The 19,956-nt window shown below is 41.0% G+C and overlaps 1 protein-coding gene across 2 annotated transcripts in view; it reads left to right on the top strand.

Annotated features, from left to right (window-relative positions):
• The window catches only part of DGKI (diacylglycerol kinase iota), a 491,181-nt gene that overhangs the window by 209,027 nt on the left and 262,198 nt on the right, over positions 1 to 19,956 (top strand). For both annotated transcript variants that reach the window (XM_065938788.1, XM_065938787.1), the window contains exons 4-6: positions 1,585 to 1,659; positions 2,075 to 2,131; positions 12,058 to 12,123. In XM_065938788.1, the coding sequence (XP_065794860.1) occupies positions 1,585 to 1,659; positions 2,075 to 2,131; positions 12,058 to 12,123 (198 nt within the window). The remainder of the gene's footprint in view (positions 1 to 1,584; positions 1,660 to 2,074; positions 2,132 to 12,057; positions 12,124 to 19,956) is intronic.

Here is a 19,956-nt window from a genome sequence, read left to right as displayed (position 1 = left end):
CTTTTTCTTCCCACCCATCATCCCCTCTTTCTTTTCAGTAGTAAAGCCAAGACACTTTTTAGTAGTGTACTAGATGCTTGGATTTCCCTTTATCCTGTCTTTTTGCAAAATCAATTGATTGCCAAACTTGCTTAAAGTTCCAGACCATGTCCTTTCCTCAGGCAGAGGAACAGCAAGAGTGATGAAAGCATTTGCAAGCACGGTACCTAAACCTTAGGCAGTGGGTATCGGGGTGACACGTGTCATTGCCTCAGTACTGACTGCAGTGTTCTTGGTGCTTGACTGGTGTCTGATGGCACTGTGGAGACCCGTGTTTGAATGGGTAGAGCCGTCTAGGAGGCAGGAGGCTATAGTTTCTTTGCCGATTCTGTCCCTCCCAAGGTGGTGGTTTGCATTTCTTCCAGGCTCCTTTTGTAGCAGCGTCACCTCAATTTTTAGCTCAAAAATCAAATCCCAGTAGGAGAAGCCAGTCCTTAGAATGTACCCTTTGGTAGTGCCTTTCCTGAGGATGGGGACTCAGGGCCTTTCACACGTGGATGCTTTGATGGGCTATTTCACAGATTGGCTTTGTTATAGTAAGTTTCTTTCAGCACTCAAACCCCCAAATTATTCATGCAGTTCTGCCTTTTAGCTTGTCCTTGGTAGAGAGACCTGAGCATTGGTAGCTTACACTTTCCATGGCAGTAGGAGCAATGGATCAAGATTTCCACACCTTCCCCTCTCTCTCTCTCTCTCTAGTGCTTGTTTTTTAGTGAGAGAAAAGATCAGCCTCAGAGAGTATTTTTATTGTGACTTTTTAACTCATCCTGAGTGTCAGAGAGGCCAAACTATGTAATGCTTTTAAGCACGAGTCTGGTTTCAGACGACCTGGTCCTTCTGTGCTCTCAGTGCATAACTTTCTGTGCCTCAGCTTTCTTTTCTCTATAATGGAAGTAAGAATAGTATCTGTTTCTCAGGGTGGTGAGGATTAGATGTTACTGTTTGTGAAGTGCTTACTAGAATACCTGGCACATGGCAGGTAGTACATTCATGTGAGTTGCTGTTACTGTTGCTGCTGCTATGATGATGATAATGTTTAGTAAAAGTTAGACTTGTCTTTTTACTTTCCAGACGATTTGGGCAGAAACTCAAGTAGGTTTGTGTAGGTTTGTGCTGGGAATAAAAGCCCAAGGTGATGGCCCCTTGAAATGTAGACTCTTTGTAGGGAAAGAGTGCTTGTTTTGAACCTGGGATGTTGGCCCTACCCCTTAGAGTAAACATGGAAAAAAAAAAATTGGAAGATAATGCCTACCATGTTAGGTTATGAAATTTAAGGAAAAAAAAACACAGAATAAAAAGCTTGGTTCATAGTATATACTCAACATATAACATCTAGTATATGATTATATTGTAAAAAGAACATCTCAGCCACCCGAAGTCGTGAGTATGGAGCTGCTTAGTAGATCAAAGGGCTATTGAATGTTTATGATGAAGTTTTAAATTGGTTTATGTTTGCTTCATTTACATGTGTTCTCTTTACTACCAGGGAAGCCTTCAGAACAGACTGTTAACGTTTCTTCTTGTCTTCTGAATTGTCTGTTGTAGAAATCAGCTCTCAGGAGGAAGTGTGCGGTCTGTAAGATTGTCGTCCACACCGCCTGCATTGAACAGCTAGAAAAGGTGAGACCGCGCCACCTGCTGCAATCTTTGCGGTCCTGCAAGTGTTTGGACTTCAAAGACAAAGCGTCCCTTCTCATTTTCAACTTCTTGAAAACCACGCTCTTTTAAAAACCTAGAAGTCCAAAAAAAACCAAAAAAAACCTAGAAGTCCAACGTTATTACCAGATTAATAATGGAAGGACTATACTTACGGTTCCCATCCACTCTGTTGTTTACTGAGCTTTAATTTGATATCATTTTATGTTGACTCTTGGGTAAAGCAATAAAAACGTTAGAGAGAAAAGCCTGGTATGGGCCTATTTCTTCACAATAATAGCAAGTGGTGAATACCCATGGGATTTGTTGGTTTTTTAGGGTAACTCATTCTAGTTGGGTGCTTTCCCTAATATAATACACTTTTCTTTTTAAATGACAGATTAATTTCAGATGTAAACCAACATTTCGAGAAGGAGGTTCAAGATCACCAAGAGAAGTAAGTATTGCAGAGCTCTAGTGCAAACACCACCTTTTATTTCCTATTGATTCATTGGATTCATAGTCACCAGGGATTAAAAGAAAATCTGTCTCCCTCCATTTCACATTAGTGTCTTATCATATCGCAACAAATACAATCAGTAAACCCCCCAGGTCTCTTCAGTGTGTGTCTGCTATCCTTTCTTCTTCTCATAGAATGCCCTGGAGAGCTAAGGTTTTATTGAATGAACCAGAAAGTGGGGAGAGGGAATGGTGGTAGAATTGAAAAGGTAAGAAAGAAATAGTATTTTATTGGCTTTTGGTCTATTTTAATTCCACCTGGAAGAGGTGGCAACTAAACTGAGACCCAAAGGATTGATCTGAGTGACGGTTTGGGGGATAGTTAGGTCGGGGGTGAGTGAGCCCCTTCTAGACAGAACACATGCACACAGCCTCAAAAGTGAGAGACGTACGAGAGAGGCATAAGACCCACGAGATGAGCAGAAGCGAGACCACGGAGGCTCTTGTAAGCAAGGATGCAAGTTGCATGTCTCATCATCATAGTAATTAGAGGGGGCATTGAACAATTTTAAGCAGAATATATTAATCTGGCTACAGTGTGGAGGGGATGGATGTCATGTATGTCAAGAGCAGCAATGTTAGAGGCATGGAGGAAATTGGCTATTCTCTTAGTCTAGGCAAGTGATAATGGTGATCTCAACTAACAGTGTTACTGAGATGGAGGAAATTGGTAAATGTGAATTTGAAGGAAATAAGATGGTCAGGATATATTAGTTGATTGGATTTTGGACACAAGGAGAGGGGTTGTTGTTTTCGGTCACTGAGTTGTGTCTGACTCTTTGTGATCCCCATGGACTGCAGCACACCAGGCTCCTGTATCCTTCATCAACTCCCTGAGTTTGCTCAAACTCACGTCCATTGAGTCGGTGATGCCATCCAACCATCTCATCCTCTGTCTCCGCCTTGTCCTCGTGCACTCAGTCTTTCCCACCATCAGGGTGTTTTCTGTGAGTCAGCTGCTCGCATCAGGGGGCCAAAGTATTGGAGCCTTAGCTGGGCACCAGTCCTTCCAGTGAATATTCAAGATTGATTTCCCTTAGGATGGACTAGTTTGATCTCCTTGCTGTCCAGAGAACTCTGAAGAGTTTTCTCTAGCACCACAACTTGAAAGTATCAGTTCTTCAGCACTCAGCCTTCTTTATGGTCCAACTCTTACATCTCTGCATGACTACTGGAAAAACCACAGCTCTATGCCGAGCTCCCCTTCCTTTGACTATAAGGACAAATATGTTGGCAAATGAATTGCCTTGAGGATATGGTAGAGAAGTAATGAGTTCAGTTGTAGAACTCTCAAGTTTGAGTTGTCCTGAGGCTCCCAGTTGGTGATACCCAACAGAAAGCTGAGTGGTTACAAAAGTTTAGAGCTTATGAGGAAGATTGGGCTAGAGGTTAGACATTGGCGAATTGTCAGCATTTCGAGGCAGTAGTTAAAGCTATGAGATTGATGACTGGGTAAGGTAGGACATGTGAGTATACATTGGTGTTAATGACAGTTAGTGAGTGAAGACACAGTGAAGAAGAAGAATATTGTTACTGATTAACACAAGCTGATTGGGAGAAAACATGGAGAGAGAATAGGCTGCAGTGGAGGTTGTAGAGAGAGATAAAAATAGCTGTCCCCGTTAGCTGTCCGCTCCCACTGTGCTTGTCTATTATGTCAGCAAGAAGTTGGTTATGGGTCATACGTAGGGTGAGAAAGTCTTAAGGAAGATGATAGGGTTGTGTTTACCCTAGATGTCATTGGAATACACTATAGCATTGGCCAAGAGACAACTCAGTGATAGCTCAAATGAAGGAGAAATTTTATTTAGGACAATAGAAGAAATTGTTCTGAGTTTTTAAATGGACTTTACAAATTTCTAACCAGGGTATCCATATGTCTACATTTGGCTCTCTGTCCTTTAATTTCTCTTTTTCCATTTGGATCGGTAATTGTAATTGTTTCTAATTTCTAACACAGGGATTTGGGGGGATATGTTTTCAGTAGCTGTGTTATTTCTCTTCTATGAAGCCTTCATAAGTGTTTTCAGTATCTTCTTTTGTCTTCATATCAAGGACTTGCTATTTCTTCCATGCCCACATTTCCAACTCCTCACCTTCCTTCAAGATTATTTCCATCACCATAAACATGCTCTGAGAGCTCCCATCTTAAAAAAAAAAACCAAACAGGAATACTCCTTAACTACCAGCTGTGTCTTAATTGCAGCTCTGATTCTCAGTGTTCTGTTCAGTGCTAAAGTTCCAGAAAGTATTAGCCATGGAAATTGTTTCTAGCGTGTTTCCCTCCTAGGCATTTTAACCTGTTCCGATCTGGTTTTACTCTACCCATTCACTGAAATTGCTTTTTAAAATCTTGCCATTATCTCCTTGATGCCAGATTCATTAGATATTTTCTGTTCTTATTCAGTCTTTCAAATGTGTTCAAACTACTCAGTATTTCCCCCTTCTTGAAATGCTCTTCTGTCGTTACAGCTTTCTTAATGTTCCTCTTAAATATTTCACTGGGTAGTCCTTTCATTGTTCACTCCCTGATTTCTGCGTACTTGTTGGGCTTGTTAGTACTGGACTACATTCTGCCTACTGTCATTGGGAGAATGCCTCCAGTCCTTTGGCTTTCAATATCATGTCTGGGTTGACAACACTTGGAGTTCTGTTTGGTATGCCCATTGAATGTGTCAGAGTCATCTCAAATATAATACATTACTAACTAAATTCTATTGCCATCACCGTAAAAACTATATTTTTCCATTGTTTTGTATCTCAGAAAATGAGTTGACTATTGGTCCAGCTCCCCCAAATGAGAAAACAGGGGGTCATAATGATGCTTCTCTCAGGTACTCCCCACACTTAATCCATTTGCCAACCCTATCAATTTTATTTATAAAATATATTTCAAACCATGTGTTAATCTCCATTTCTGTTGTCAGTGCTCTAGACTGAGACACCATGATCCCTTGCTTTTGACCACTGCAGTAACTTCTCCAGGATTCTTTAATTTCCCCCATTAATCCACCATGATATGAGAGAGTGATCTTTTAAAGTGAACATTGGATTATATCATTTTCCAGCTTAAAACTCGGCAGTTGTTTCTATGTCATTTAGAGGAGAACCGCACCCCTTGGCTTGGCATGAAAAGTCAAAAGTCCTTCATAGGCTGGGCCAGCCACCCTCTTCCAACCCATCCATCTGCCACGTGGATTTCAGTTCTTGAGGCACACATCAAGATATTCTTCACCTTCTGATATTTGTGTGTTTTGTCCCTGTACTGGAGATCTCTATTCGTGACCAGCTGTTTCTTACGGTTAGAGCCCCTCAGAGGTCTTCGTTGATGACCACCTCTAAATAGGTCGCACATTGGTTCTTTATCAAAGCACCTTGTTCTGCCCTTCAGAGCACTTTCTGTGTCATAGTTATTTACAGGTATTACTCAGTTGCTTGTATGTTGTCATCCTCCTGTAGTGTAAGCTTTGGGAGATCACTCATGAAATTTGTCCCAAACTCGTTGTAGCGGGCACGATGCAGAAGATGTGATCAGTGAATATCTTTTGACCAAATGAATTTATAGAGAAGTGAAAGTGTTGGTTGCTTAGCTGTGTCTGACTCTTTGCGACCCCATGGTCTCTCCATGGAATTCTCCAGGAAAGAACACTGGAGTGGGTTGCCATTCTCTTCTTCAGGGGATCTTCCCGACCTAGGGATTAAACCTGGGTCTCCTGCATTGAAGGCAAATTTTTTGCCAATGAGCCACCTGGGAAGCCCATGAATGGGTTAATTTTCCCCCAAATCTCCAAGAACCCTTATTCTAAGAGTACAATTTGGAAATGGTTCTTATGTCACATGCTATGTGCTGTGCTTAGTCACTTAGTCATATCCGACTCTTTTCAACCCCATGGACTGTGGCCCATCAGGCTCCTCTGATCGTGGGATTCTCCACGCAAGAATACCTGAGTGGGTTTCCATGCCTGCCTCCAAGGCATCTTATCAACCCAGGGATCGAACCCAGGTCTCCCACATGGCAGGCAGATTCTTTACTGACTGAGCCACCAGAGATGCATAGCCCATGGGGATTCTTAATTAAGAGACCTTAGATAGTTTACTTCATGTAAATGAAAGAAACAGTCGCTTTAGAGTTAGTTTGACTTGTGTTCACGGGACATCTCTGCTTCTTTTTCCCTCAGTGGTGTCTCTAGGGCCGGGACCTGGAGTGGGGTTGTTAATCACTGTCTCCTAGGCTTTGTGGGGTGCTTGATACCTGAAGTTTTTTTTAATGAATGTTGGTTTGACTCCTCTAAGTTGAAACATTCTAGATGGACTCAGTTTCCTTAGACATAAGCTGCTTGGATTGGTCTATAATTTCTAAGATACTTTAAAAAACTCTATGAGTAATGCTTTGCCAACAAAAGTCTGTCTAGTCAAAGCTATGGTTTTTTCCCATAGTCATGTTTGAATGTGAGAGTTGGATTATAAAGAAAGCTGAGATCCAAAGAATTGATGCTTTTGAACTGTGGTGTTGGAGAAGACTCTTGAGAGTCCATTGGACTGCAAGGGGACCCAACCAGTCCATCCTAAAGGAAATCAGTCCTGAATGTTCATTGGAAGGAATGATGCTGAAGCTGAAACTCCTATACTTTGACCACCTGATGCAAAGGGACTGACTCATTGGAAAAGACCCTGATGCTGGGAAAGGTTGAGGGAAGGAGGAGAAGGGGATGACAGAGGATGAGATAGTTAGATGGCATCGCTAACTCATTGGACATGAGTTTGAGTAAACTCCGAGAGTTGATGATGGACAGGGAGGCCTGGCATGCTGCAGTCTATGGGGTTGCAAAGAGTTGGACATAACTGAGTGACTGAACTGAACTGAATATTATGAATTGAACTGGCTGCTTTGGACAATAATTGAGCAATTGTGTTAGCATTTTTGCTAACCATACTGAAGATAATCCCTGAAATAATGGATCACCAAGATTTTAACACCCATAAGTAATGGCCCTATTCTTACCCAGTACTTGACGGTGGTATATGAATAATTCAGAATTTTTATGAACAATATAAAGATGTTATAGTATTAGAAGCCTTGCTCTGCTATCTTAACAGCATGTATCAACACTCACATTTACTATGTGAAGCTTCTGAGTCTAATTTCAGTTCAATAATTTAGGAGAAATGAATAATAGTCAAAAGGAAATAGTATGAAAAATTTAAGAGCTTGGGAAAGATGGATGATAAAACAGCAGTGATTCTCTAGAAGTGTTCTTTTTCCCCTAACTGATAAAAAACAATAGATGATCCTCCAAAATGGTAGCTATGTGATTTGTCAAGGAAATTTCATTCATTTCAACACATTTATTGGCTTTCACTTTATTCAAGTTATGTTTAAGCAGCAATAAAAAAAAATTATATCAGATCTAAGAAGACCTCTAAACAGATAGATACTTGACATCTCAAATCAGAGTCACAGAGACAATTACTCAGCTTCTACAGTGGTGATTTGTATGAGTTATTTTATCTGTGCCTCAATTGCCTACCTGTTTCCTAGGAAGGGTGATATTAAAAATATTCAACAACTTGCAGAGTCATAAGTATTTATATAAGCAATTAAAAAATGTTCTCTTTTATTCCCTAAATAAACTAAACTATATGGTATTATAAATCTGTTTACCAAACAATATATGTTGCCACACAAATGATTCATCGTCAGTCTTATAGTTTCTCAATAATTGTTGATTTGTGGAAATTGCCGGTTTAATCTTTTGATTAGGGTTCACTAAATAATCCCATGAGTCAACCATGATTTCTCATAGGTAATTGCATCAAATTCTTCCAGTGTTTCCCCCCTTCAATTCTTAAATGGAGAGTCATTAGGTGATTTATAATCTCAATAAGCAGAGTTTCTCTTAACATCAGTGTTATTGTTCATTCTCCCCCAGCTTCTGCTAAACTAACAGCAATTATAGTAAATTTTTCTATCTCTCATAATACTGCCTGACATTTTTATGTATTCAATATTTCCACTACTGACTGTCATTGAAATCATTTATTGAAAGAGCTTGAACTTGATGTTTCAGAGCAGAGAAGAGGCCCTGCAACAGAGTCGTTGAGAATACAGGCTCTGTTGCCAGCCTGCCTGGTTTTGAATCCTTGCTTGGCCCTTGACTTTTGAAGTCACCACTCTATACCTTAGTTTCATCATCTGTAAAATGAGGATGATGATGATAATTCAAGTCAAGCCTTTTGATAAGCTGCCCTACAATGTGAATTGGGATAGAGTGCAATGAGCAGTTGGCCCCCGTCCTCCCAGACAACGGGCTAAAGTGCTTCTCATGTGGGTGGGCTGAAAAGCTGGAGCAGTCTGCCTCATCTATGAGGTGAAGGGTCTGGTAACTTCATGCCAGTAGAGTTTCTGCACTGACCTGGAGGTATGGGCAGTGAGCAGGTTCCTGGACTTGCAGCCATAGGCCCCTGCATTGTTTATATTGACAGACATTTATAAATGGACAGACAGCTGCCATCAGCGGGGCATGGCCCAGTTTTCTGACTTTGTGGGGGAACTCAGTGGCATTGTCCAGGCAACATGGTTTATTTCCAGAAGAGAGCTCCAGAATCTTAGAGACCTGTTATGCCCAAAATTAGCATTCTAACTTCTTAATAATGAGGAGGTAGAAATGGTGTGCAGTGTTGAGGGCACGGGGGGTGCTGTGGTATCTATGGAAGAGCCAGAGGGATGGTAGAAGCACCGAACTGCAATTTATCAATCAATATAGACATATTTCAATGTTTTTACCAACTCAGGGTTTTACTAGTAGTTATCAACTAAATAGCACCTCTACTCATGAAAATTCTCATAAAAATTAAAATTATTATTGTATGTAAGGCATTTTTTAGTTATTTAGTTTAATTGGAGGATAATTACAACATTGTGATGGTTTTTGCCATACATCAACATGAATCAACCATGGGTGCACATGTGTCCCCCCGTCCTGAATCCCCTTCCCACTTCGCTCCCCACCCCATCCCTCTGGGTTGTCCCAAAGCACTGGCTTTGAGTGCCCTGCTTCATGCATCAAACTTGCACTGGTCATCTATTTTTCATATGTTAATATACATGTTTCAATGCTATTCTCTCAAATCATCCCACCTTCTCCCACCGTTCACCTTCTCCCACAAGAGTCCAAAAGTCTGTTCTTTACATCTGTGTCTCTCTTGCTGTCTCGCATATAAGGTTGTCATTGCCGTCTCCCTAAATTCCATATATATGTGTTAAAATACTGTATTGGTGTTTCTCTTTCTGGCTTACTTCACTCTGTGTAATAGACTCCAGTTTCATCCATCTCATAAGAACTGACTTAACGTGTTCCTTTTTATAGCTGAGTAATATTCCATTGTGCGTATGTACCACAACTTCCTTATCCATTCGTCTGCTGATGGGCATCTAGGTTGCTTCCATGTCCTGGCTATTGTAAACAGTCCTGCAATGAACATTGGGGTACATGTGTCTCTTTCAATTCTGATTTCCTCGGTGTGTATGCCCAGCAGTGGCATTGCTGGGTCATATGGCAGTTCTGTTCCCAGTTTTTTAAGGAATCTCCACACTATTCTCCATAGTGGCAACAGTTTGCATTCCCACCAACAGGGTAAGAGGGTTCCCTTTTCTCCACACCCTCTCCAGCATTTATTGTTTGTAGACTTTTTGATGGCAGCTATTCTGACCACCGTGAGATGATACTCATTGTGATTTTGATTTGCATTTCTCTGAGGATAAGTGATGTTCAGCATCTTTTCATGTGTTTATTAGCCATTGGTATGTCTTCTTTAGAGAAATGTCTGTTTAGTTCTTTGGCCCACTTTCTGATTGGGTCGTTTGTTTTTCTGCTGTTGAGCTGCGTGAGCTGCTTATGTATTTTGGAGATTAATTCTTTGTCAGTTGTTTCATTTGCTATTATTTTCTCCCATCCTAAAGACTGCCTTTTCACCTTGTTTATTATTTCCTTCATTATGCAAAAGCTTTTAAGTTTAATTAGGCCCCATTTGTTTGTTTTGTTTTTGTTTCCATTACGCTGAGAGGTGGGTCATGGAGGATCTTGCTGTGATTTATGTCAGAGAGTGTTCTGCCTATGTTTTCCTCTAAGAATTTTATAGTTTTCTGGTCTTACATTTAGATCTTTAATCCAATTTGAGCTTATTTTTGTGTATGGTAATTGATGCGTAAGGCATTTTAAAAAGTGCCTGACACAGAGATAGTACTCAAGAAATGTTAACTATTATTATTAGCTTCTTTCTGAGAACAGTGTAAGAATTGTGTCCTAATTTTATTAAACTACCACAGTAGAAAAAGCAAGACAAAAACTAGACTAATTAGTAGGACCATTATACTTCTTTATATCTTATTATAGTTAAACGATCATTGTTCCTCCAGGATCTTTGTTTAGTTTTAATTTAAATTGGTTTGACATAATGAAGAGAAATAGAGGTGACATTTTGGAATTGATAATGCTAATGCTTGTTAGAGGTATCTTTGTCACTCTGAATTTCATGTCTTGACATAACTTTTTTTTCTCGACACTGATCTGTTTTCTGTGTCCCTCCTTACTTAGAACAATGCCTGGATAGTAGGCATTTGGTAAGTGTTTGCGAAGCTGAATATATATTAGAGGGCCTATTTTAAAGGGAAAATATAGACTGTGGCCTGACAATACAAATGTTAATTTCAGGTAAGGTATGTGTTCTTAGAAAAGGACAGGAGAAAAACATTAACAAGTATTTTAGGTGAATTGGCCTAAGAAAGATGAATTGTGTGTAGGTTACTAGGGTTTACCTGTAGCACTAGGCCTGAAGACCACTTTTCTCTCTTATAAAGCATCCCAACAGCTGGGTGACATGTGCTTCTTCAGTGATTATCTGTTTGGCAGGAAAAGGGCCTTCCATGTTTCCTACAGCACAAGCCAAGAATGGGGGCTTCCCGGGTCGTGCAGTGGTGAAGAATTCACCTGCCAGTGCAGGAGATGCAGGAGACATGGGTTGGATCCCTGTGTCGAGAAGCTCCCCTGGAGAAGGAAATGGCAATCCACTCCAGTATTCTTGCCTGGAGAATCCCATGGACAGAGGAACCTGGTGGGCTACAGCCCATGGGATCACAAAAGAACTGGACACAACTAAGTGACTAAGCACACACACAAATAAACCCAGGATAGACCCTGGAAACTGATCTCATTCAGAATACCTAAGGACAACCTCATTACAGAATTTCACGATATGCCCATGTCTCTTGTCTTTGTCATCACTTTTCTTCAGCGTTTCTCTTTCTTTACTTTCACTAGTTAAAAAACAAACAAACTCTCAAATCATGAGATCTGTTTCTTTCTGAGAGTTTGATTTCTTTAAAATTCTTCCTAACACAAATGTTGAGTATGATGCTTGCCTGGCACTTATAAAGCATTAAATACACATTTGTTTTCTAAAATGGATGTCTTTATCCTTCTGTCCTTCACCTACTTTCTTTAAGAAATTTCTTACCTGCCTCAGTTACCTCCCTGCCCAAGGTCACAAACCTGAACCTTGTTTTTACTAAGAAGAAAGCAGAGTACCAGGAATTCATTACAGCCATTTGTCACCAGGAAGCTGCAGAGAGAAGGCGTGACTAATGGTTTCTGCAAACATGAAAGATCACCAAAGATGGAGACTCAGCTTCGTTTTCCCCAGAGGATTCATGTTTATTGTTAAACAGATCACATAGGCACATACTTGTTTCTGGGCTGAGATGGGCTTAAATGATTGTTCGTGGAAACCTCTACTCTTAGAACACTTTGAAAAAGAATCCTGGAGCGTGCAGGTTGAAACGTATTCATTTGCTTTTGTTTCCCACAGAACTTTGTGCGTCACCATTGGGTACATCGGCGTCGGCAGGAAGGAAAGTGTAAGCAGTGTGGGAAGGTAAGGCGCTGCCCTGCACGTTCGTGAATTGCAGGAGGGTGCTCAGGCCTTGGCAGGCATCTGAGGTAGATGAGTCCCATCACCTGAATCCAGGGCTCAGTACGTCACTTCCCTTCCAAAGGCCTCCTTTCTTTAGGCCTCCTTCCCTTAAGATGGGCTTCCCTGCTGCTCAGATGGTAGAGTGTCTGCCTGCAATGCAGGAGACCCGGGTTCAATCCCTGGGGTAGGAGATCTCCTGGAGAAGGAAATGACAACCCACTCCAGTACCCTTGTCTGGAAAATCTCATGGGCAGAGGAGCCTGGTAGGCTGCAGTCCATGGGGTCCCAAAGAGTTGAACACAACTGAGTGACTTCATTCTTTTTTCCCCCTTCAGAGGTGTTCTTTTTGTTCTAGAACTCCCTCAAGAGGCAGTGGTCTTCATAGCAGGGATTGGCACGCTCTGAGTGCCAATCCCTGGTATGAAGGGATTTTTATTTCATTGTTGACAATTAAGAAAAGGAGACTTCTTCTCTTGTTTAAACTCCCTCCTGAGGATTGCGGGTGCATCACACACTTCTTCAAACAACAACAGAAAATCAGCAGGTGGATGAGCGACACGGCTTGTGTTGATATGTTGTGGTTGAGCAGAACCGGCTAGATGGACAACATGGAAGCAAGAAGTGTGTTGTTCTCCTGGGATATTACTCACTTCCTAGAAAGAGATGCCCTTCTCATATGCGGTCATTTATGTCTTCTCCTTGAGTGTCATGGGCTGTAAGCCCCTCAGGGTGCAGGGCCACGTGTAAGAGTGAGGCAGGGCTCTTGAAAGCTGCATGCTCTGTAGACTGCCCGATATTGACCCTGACAGATTTGGGTTATGGCTTTTTTCAGTGTACAAAGATCTACTTTAGGAATGGAAGGATACTCTGAGATGGTTCACCTGGTGGTAAATCCTAATACTAAGATATTTTTAAAAATTACATCAATATAAGCTGGTCTTTTGATATTTCCAATTTTCCTGGAGAGATCTCTAGTCTTTTCCCTTCTGTCTTTTTCTCCTAATTTTATGCACTGTTCATTGAAGAAGGCCTTTTTGTCTCTCCTTGCTATTCTTTGGGACTCTGCATTTAGTTGGATATACCTTTCCCTTTCTCCCTTGCATTTCGCTTCTCTTCTTTCTTTAGCTGTTTGTGAAATCTCCTTAGATAACCACTTTGCCCTTTTGCTTTTCTTTTTCTTTGGGATGGTTTTGTCCACTGCCTTCCGTACAGTATTGCAGACCTCTGTCCATAGTTCTTCAGGCACACTGTTTACTAGCTGTAATTCCTCAAACCTATTCATTACCTCTACTGCATTTTCATAGGGGATTTGATTTAAGTTGTACCTGTCTGTCCTAGTGGTTTCCCCCCTTTTCTTTAGTTTAAGCCTGGATTTTGCTATGAAAATCTGGTGATCAGAGCCACAGTCAGCTCCAGGTCTTGTTTTGCCAACTGTTACAGCTTCTCCATCTTCAGCTACAAGGAATGTCATAAGTTTGATTTCAGTTTTGACCATTTGGTGATGTCCATGTGTAAAGTTGTCTCTTGAGTTGTTGAAAAAGGGTGTTAGCTATGACCAGTGCATTCTCTTGGCAGAATTCAGTTAGCCTTTGCCCTGCTTCATTTTGTTTTGAAGATTTCACCCAAATATAGGCACAATAAAGGACAAAAATGGTAGAGACCTAGTAGATGCCGAAGGGATCAAGAGGAGATGGTAAGAAAACACTGAAGAATTGTACAAAAAAAGATCTTAATGAATTGGATTACTACAACTGAGTGGTCAAAGTCACTCAAAGAAAGACATTCTGGAGTGTGAAGTCAAGTGGGCCTTAGGAAGCACTACTGTTAATAAAGTTAGTGCATACGATGAAATTCCAGTAGAACTGTTCAAAACCCTAAAGGAGGATGCCATCAAGGTGTTGCATTCAATATGTCAGCAAATCTGGAAGACCCAGCAGGGGCCACAGGACTGGAAAAGGTCAATCCTCATCCAGATTCCCAAGAAGGGTAGTACTAAAGAATGTGCTAACCACTGGACAGTTGCACTCATTTCCCATGCTAATAGTTTAGTTCAGTTCATTCATTCAGTTGTGTCTGACTCTTTGCAACCCCATGGACTGCAGCACACCAGGCCTCCCTGTCCATCACCAACTCCTGGAGCTTGCTCAAACTCATGTCCATTGAGTCGGTGATGCCATCCAACCATCTCATCCTCTGTCATCCCCTTTTCCTTCTGCCCTCAATCTTTCCCAGTATCAGGGTCTTTTCCAATGAGTCAGTCTTTCACATCAGGTGGCCAAGGTACTGGAGTTTCAGCTTCAGCATCAGTCCTTCCAATGAATATTCAGGACTGATTTCTTTTAGGATTGACTGATTGGATCTCATTGCAGTCCAGGGGACTCTCAAGAGTTTTCTCCAACACCACAGTTCAAAAGCATCAATTCTTTGGCCTCAGCTATCTTTATAATCCAACTCTCACATCCATACATGAATATTGGAAAAACCATAACTTTGACTAGACAGACCTTTGTTGGCAAAGTAATGTCTCTGCTTTTTAATGTGTTGTCTAGGTTGTTCATAGCTTTTCTTCCAAGGAGCAAGCATCTTTTAATTTCATGGCTGCTGTTACCATCTGCAGTGATTTTGGACCCCCCCCCCCCAAAAATAAAGTCTGTCACTGTTTCCATTGTTTCCCATCTGTTTGCCATGAAGTGATGGGACAGGATGCCATGATCTTAGTTTTCTGAATGTTGAGCTTTAAGCCAACTTTTTCACTCTCCTCTTTCACTTTCTTCAAGAGGCTCTTTAGTTCTTCTTCGCTTTCTGCCATAAGAGGGGTGTCATCTGCATATCTGAGGTTATTGATGTTTCTCCTGGCAATCTTGATTCCAGCTTGTGCTTCTTCCAGCCTGGCTTTTTGCATGATGTACTCTGCATATAAGTTAAAATAAGCAGGGTGACAATATACAGCCTTGATGTACTCCTTTCCCAATTTGGAACCAGTCTGTTGTACCATGTCCGGTTCTAACTGTTGCTTCTTGACCTGCATACAGATTTCTCAGGAGGCAGGTCAGGTGGTCTGGTATTCCCATCTCTTTAAGAATTTTCCAGAGTTTGTTGTGATCCGCAGAGTCAAAGGCTTTGGTATAGTTAATAAAGCCAAAGTATATGTTTTTTCTGGAACTCTCTTGCTTTTTTGATGATCCACTGGATGTTGGCAGTTTGATCTCTGGTTCTTCTGCCTTTTCTAAATCCAATTAGAACATCTGGAAGTTCATGGTTCACATACTATTGAAACCTGGCTTGGAGAATTTTGAGCATTACTTTACTAGTGTGTGAGATGAGTGCAATTGTGCGGTAGTTTGAGCATTCTTTGGCATTGCCTTTCTTTGGGATTGGAATGAAAACTGACCTTTTCCAGTCCTGTGGCCTCTGCTGAGTTTTACAAATTTGCTTTCATATTGAGTGCAACACTTTCACAGCATCACCTTTTAGGATTTGAAATAGCTCAACTGGAATTCCATCACCTCCACTAGCTTTGTTCATAGTGATGCTTCCTAAGGCCCACTTGACTTTGCATTCCAGGATATCTGGCTCTAGGTGAATGATCACACCATCATGATTATCTGGGTCATGAAGATCTTTTTTGTATAGTTCTTCTGTATATTCTTGCCACCTTTTCTTAATATCTTTTGCTTTATTTAGGTCCATACCATTTCTGTCCCTTATTGTGCCAGTCTCTGCATGGAATGTTTCCTTGGCATCTCAGATTTTCTTGAAGAGATCTCTGGTCTTTCCCATTCTATTGTTTTCCTCTGTTTCTTTGCTAGTAAGGTCATGCTTAAAATCTTGCATGGTAGGCTTCAGCATTATGTGAACCAAGAACTTCCAGATGTCCAAGCTGGGTTTAGGAAAGGAAGAGGAACCAGAGATCAAATTGCTAACATTTTACTGGATTATAGAGAAAGCATGGGAGTTCCAGAGAACTTATTTTTGATATGGGTATTTATTTGTGTGACTCTTTTGGGTCAAGCACTGGGGTGAGCTGACCAGTATGCATTTTTGACAATTGAGGGAGGCAGGGAAGTTTTGGCTGCCTGAGTAGTGTGGAGGGTGAGAGAGATATAGGAAAAAGTTTGTTTAATTTTGTTGTTTGCCAGTGCTGGGAAAGAAAATATGGTGTAGTCATTGGTCACCAAGCTCTTCTTTTGAAGGCTACGTTCTTTAACCTCGAGGGTATGGCCCTCCCTCCATTATAACTGGTAATATCTCCTTCAATTCATGACAGTGACTTCCAGTTGGTTCCTTTCTAGACTGGAAAGAGGGCAGACAAAATAGATTAAAAGGGGGAGGAGGAAAAAAAGGGGGGAGGGGAGGAAGTAAAAATAAGAGGAGGGAAGGAGGGGGAGGGGGAGTTGAAAGATGCTTACCAGCCCTTTTCCACAGCTGGAAACAAAAAGAGGTCAGCCCTTTGCCCTCACATGACCTTCCTTCATTGGGTCCATCTCCTCCTTCCCTTTCTGGTGTTACCCTAGTGACGGTGGATTAGTCACTAAGTCATATCCGACTCTTTGCAACCTCATAGACTGCAGGCCACCAGGCTCTTCTGTCCATGGGATTTCCCAGCAAGAATACTGGAGTGGGTTGCCATTTCCTATTGCAGGGGATCTTCCTGACCCAGGGAGTGAATCCTTGCCTCTTGTGTTGCAGGTGAATTCTTTACTAACTGAGTCACTGGGAAAGCCCTGGTGTTGCACTCGGGCTTATGAATTTTCTCTTACTTAGTGAAGTGTAGACTGTCTACAACTTTCCAATGAGAATGTGCACATGTGTATGCATAAGAGAGAATAAACAGGTAGGCACAGCCAGTTTTAAGGTCAGAGATGCGAACAGTAGGAAGCATTTGGAAAAACTACCTTCACTGGACAGCCTAGTAGCTGGCACCCCTTCAGCAGTTTTCAGGCCATAATAGATTTGGAGGAATTTTATTAAAAGAAAATCAATAAGCATTGTATATCTTGTGACTAATACTCCCTAGCGTCATATCACACGCCCCTTTCTGGCCTTGCCTTCTCTTGGCGTGGTCAGCCGCAGAGGAAGGACTGGACACCCTGCGGTCTGAGTTGTTGTGACCATGTCTCTCTTCCCACCCAGGGTCCGCAGGCAACCGTCTAGGAGTGCTCAAAGGGCGCTTCTCATCACGGCTGTCTGCAGGGAAGTCTGTGGTCCCAGCTCTTCACGTAAAGTTCCTATGATACTGCACTCTTATATTCATCTCCTGTGTTTATAATACAGCTGCTTATGGATCCTCATAGGCTCAAGCAGTTGTGGCCTGGGGTGGTCTTAAATCCGTCTCCTTGCTGGATAATAAATAACCCTTCTTTGGAGCCTGGTTTATCCCCTGGATTAGGAGAAACCCAGTGACTCTCTTTCCGTTTGCAGACTAGGTGGTTGAAGTTTCATTTCAGATTTTTTGTGCTATGCACAGTTTTTATCATTATGGTTGGCTGTACATTCTTACATATCCAGAGATTTCTAAACCATTCCACACACACACACACACACACACACACACACACACACACACACACACACTTCTGTACAGATTATTCCATAGTTTATCCATTGGGATGGGGTAACAAATATATTCACTTAGCAAAACCAAATTTTTAAACTGATGGTTTAAAAACACTTGGGGTTATTAGTAAGTGTTTATAGCTAAGAGTGTTTGTAGTTTCACTTTCTGCTTTTTAAAAATTAACAGTAAATATTTGGACTAATTTTCTTGCAATCCTTGAAAGTGTTTGAGTGTGTGTGGCATATAATGAATAGCAAATGAGACTGCTTGTGATTCAGTTGCTTTACCATTCACTCACCACCAGGCTGCATGTTTATTATCACCAACATAGGGTTACATTATTTTCATTCATAATCCTACATTGTGTAAGAGTTAGGGTCCAGGCTTCCCTGGTAGCTCAAAAAGTGAAGAATCTGCCTGAAATGTAGGAAACCTGGTTTCATTTCCTTGGTTGGCAAGATCCCCTGGAAAAGGGAATGTCTACCCACTCCAGTATTTTTGCCTGGAAAATCCCATGGATAGAGGAGCCTGGCGGGCTACTGTCCAAGTGTTTACAAACAGTCAGACACGACTAAGGGACTAACACTTTCTCTTTCTTTTAGGGTCCAGGAAGGAAAGAGATCTCATGCTTAAATTATGTAATTTGTTGTGTTTAATAGAATCTTTAAAATGCATGAGCAGAAAAAAAAAAAAAATGCATGAGCAGAAGAGAAACCACAAGCAGAGTGTAGAACTCTATTAACCTGTCCCTGGAATGACATGGCAACTCTAATTTGCCTATTTCTGTATGATTTTGATTCTTTCTTCCTCTGTCACAGCAATTCTGGCATTACTGCTTCACTTAACACATTTTTCATTCAGGTTTTCAGACCCCATTCTAGTATTTATTTTAGCATCCTCGTGTTAGCACTATAGTCTGGGGGTCCTGATAATGTGTTAAATTCTTTGTTGTAGAGGGCTCCCACATTGAGAAACTCTCTTTTATTCAACATTAAGTCCTGCCCTCCTTTGTTCTGCACCTCCAGGGCCCAGTCCCATGCACACTTTCCTTTTCCTGTTGGTATATATTGGTTAGGTCCTAATAGCTAGATTTTTCAGCTGTATTCCTTTTTCTCTCTGAGAGACCTTTGCACATTCCAGACTGGGTATATTGGTGTGAAAAGATTATTAGGTCATCTTAGATACTAGCAAGAAGAGTCTATTGAGTAGATCTAACACTAGAATGGCATTTGAAACTTGAACAGCAAAATGACATGATGGTTACATATCCTGACTGCACAGAGAGAGGACAGTGGATATCTATATGTTTCAAACCCTTCTAGATATTGACCTATATATCTCTTCTTTTGACTGATTCTAATTTGTATTTTTTTTTTTTTGCTATAATAAGACTATAATTATTAGCAAAAAAAAGAAATCCATTTTAAGTGAGGTAGAGATACCAGAATTGCTGTGATAGAGGAAGTAGAAATCAAAATCTTACAGTAGGCCTGCTAGAGTTGCTATATCAGAGACAGCTGGAAAATCCATCAGTGTACTATTAAAATCCCAAAGTGAAGTCAAAGCTGTTTCTAGGTAGCAGAATCTTTTATTTCTCTAAAGCATGCAGTATATGGTAGTTTTCCTTTGTCATAAATTCATGAAACTAGAAGGAGCACAATCTAAATAATTTCGGCAGTTTTGTCAGTATCTTTCTCAGTTGTCTGGGAGCTGTTACAGAAAAAGTCTAATTTTGCACAAGAAGAAAGTGTAATTAGTTTTACCAGCAGAATAGCATTTTCCTCCATTAGTTAAGGGTGGAGACTATAGCCAGTTATGTCCTGGAAAGTCATACTGTCAGCAAGATTATAGACTATAGGACTTCTCAGAATATATGTAATGATTTGTAACATATGTAATATATGTAATGAGTTGGTAACTGAAATAACATCAATCCTGTCTTTTAAAAAAACGTAGTTTTGGTTAAAAACAAATTTTCTGAAAAACGACCTGCTTGGTGAATATTATCGAGCTTCCCTTGTGGCTCAGCTGGTAAAGAAGTCGTCTGCAGTATGGGAGACCTGGGTTCGATCCCTGGGTTGGGAAGATTCCCCAGAAAAGGGAAAGGCTACCCACTCCAGTATTCTGGCCTGGAGAATTCCATGGACTGTAATAGTCCATGGGGTCTCGAAGAGTCTGACACGACTAAGCAACTTTCACTTTGGTGAACATTATCAACATTAAAGTTATAATTTTTA

The sequence above is a fragment of the Muntiacus reevesi genome, chromosome 6, assembly GCF_963930625.1.
Source record: "Muntiacus reevesi chromosome 6, mMunRee1.1, whole genome shotgun sequence".
NCBI lineage: Eukaryota > Metazoa > Chordata > Mammalia > Artiodactyla > Cervidae > Muntiacus > Muntiacus reevesi.
The sequence above is the reverse complement of the archived record's forward strand: the minus strand, read 5'-3'. Positions and strand labels throughout refer to the sequence as shown.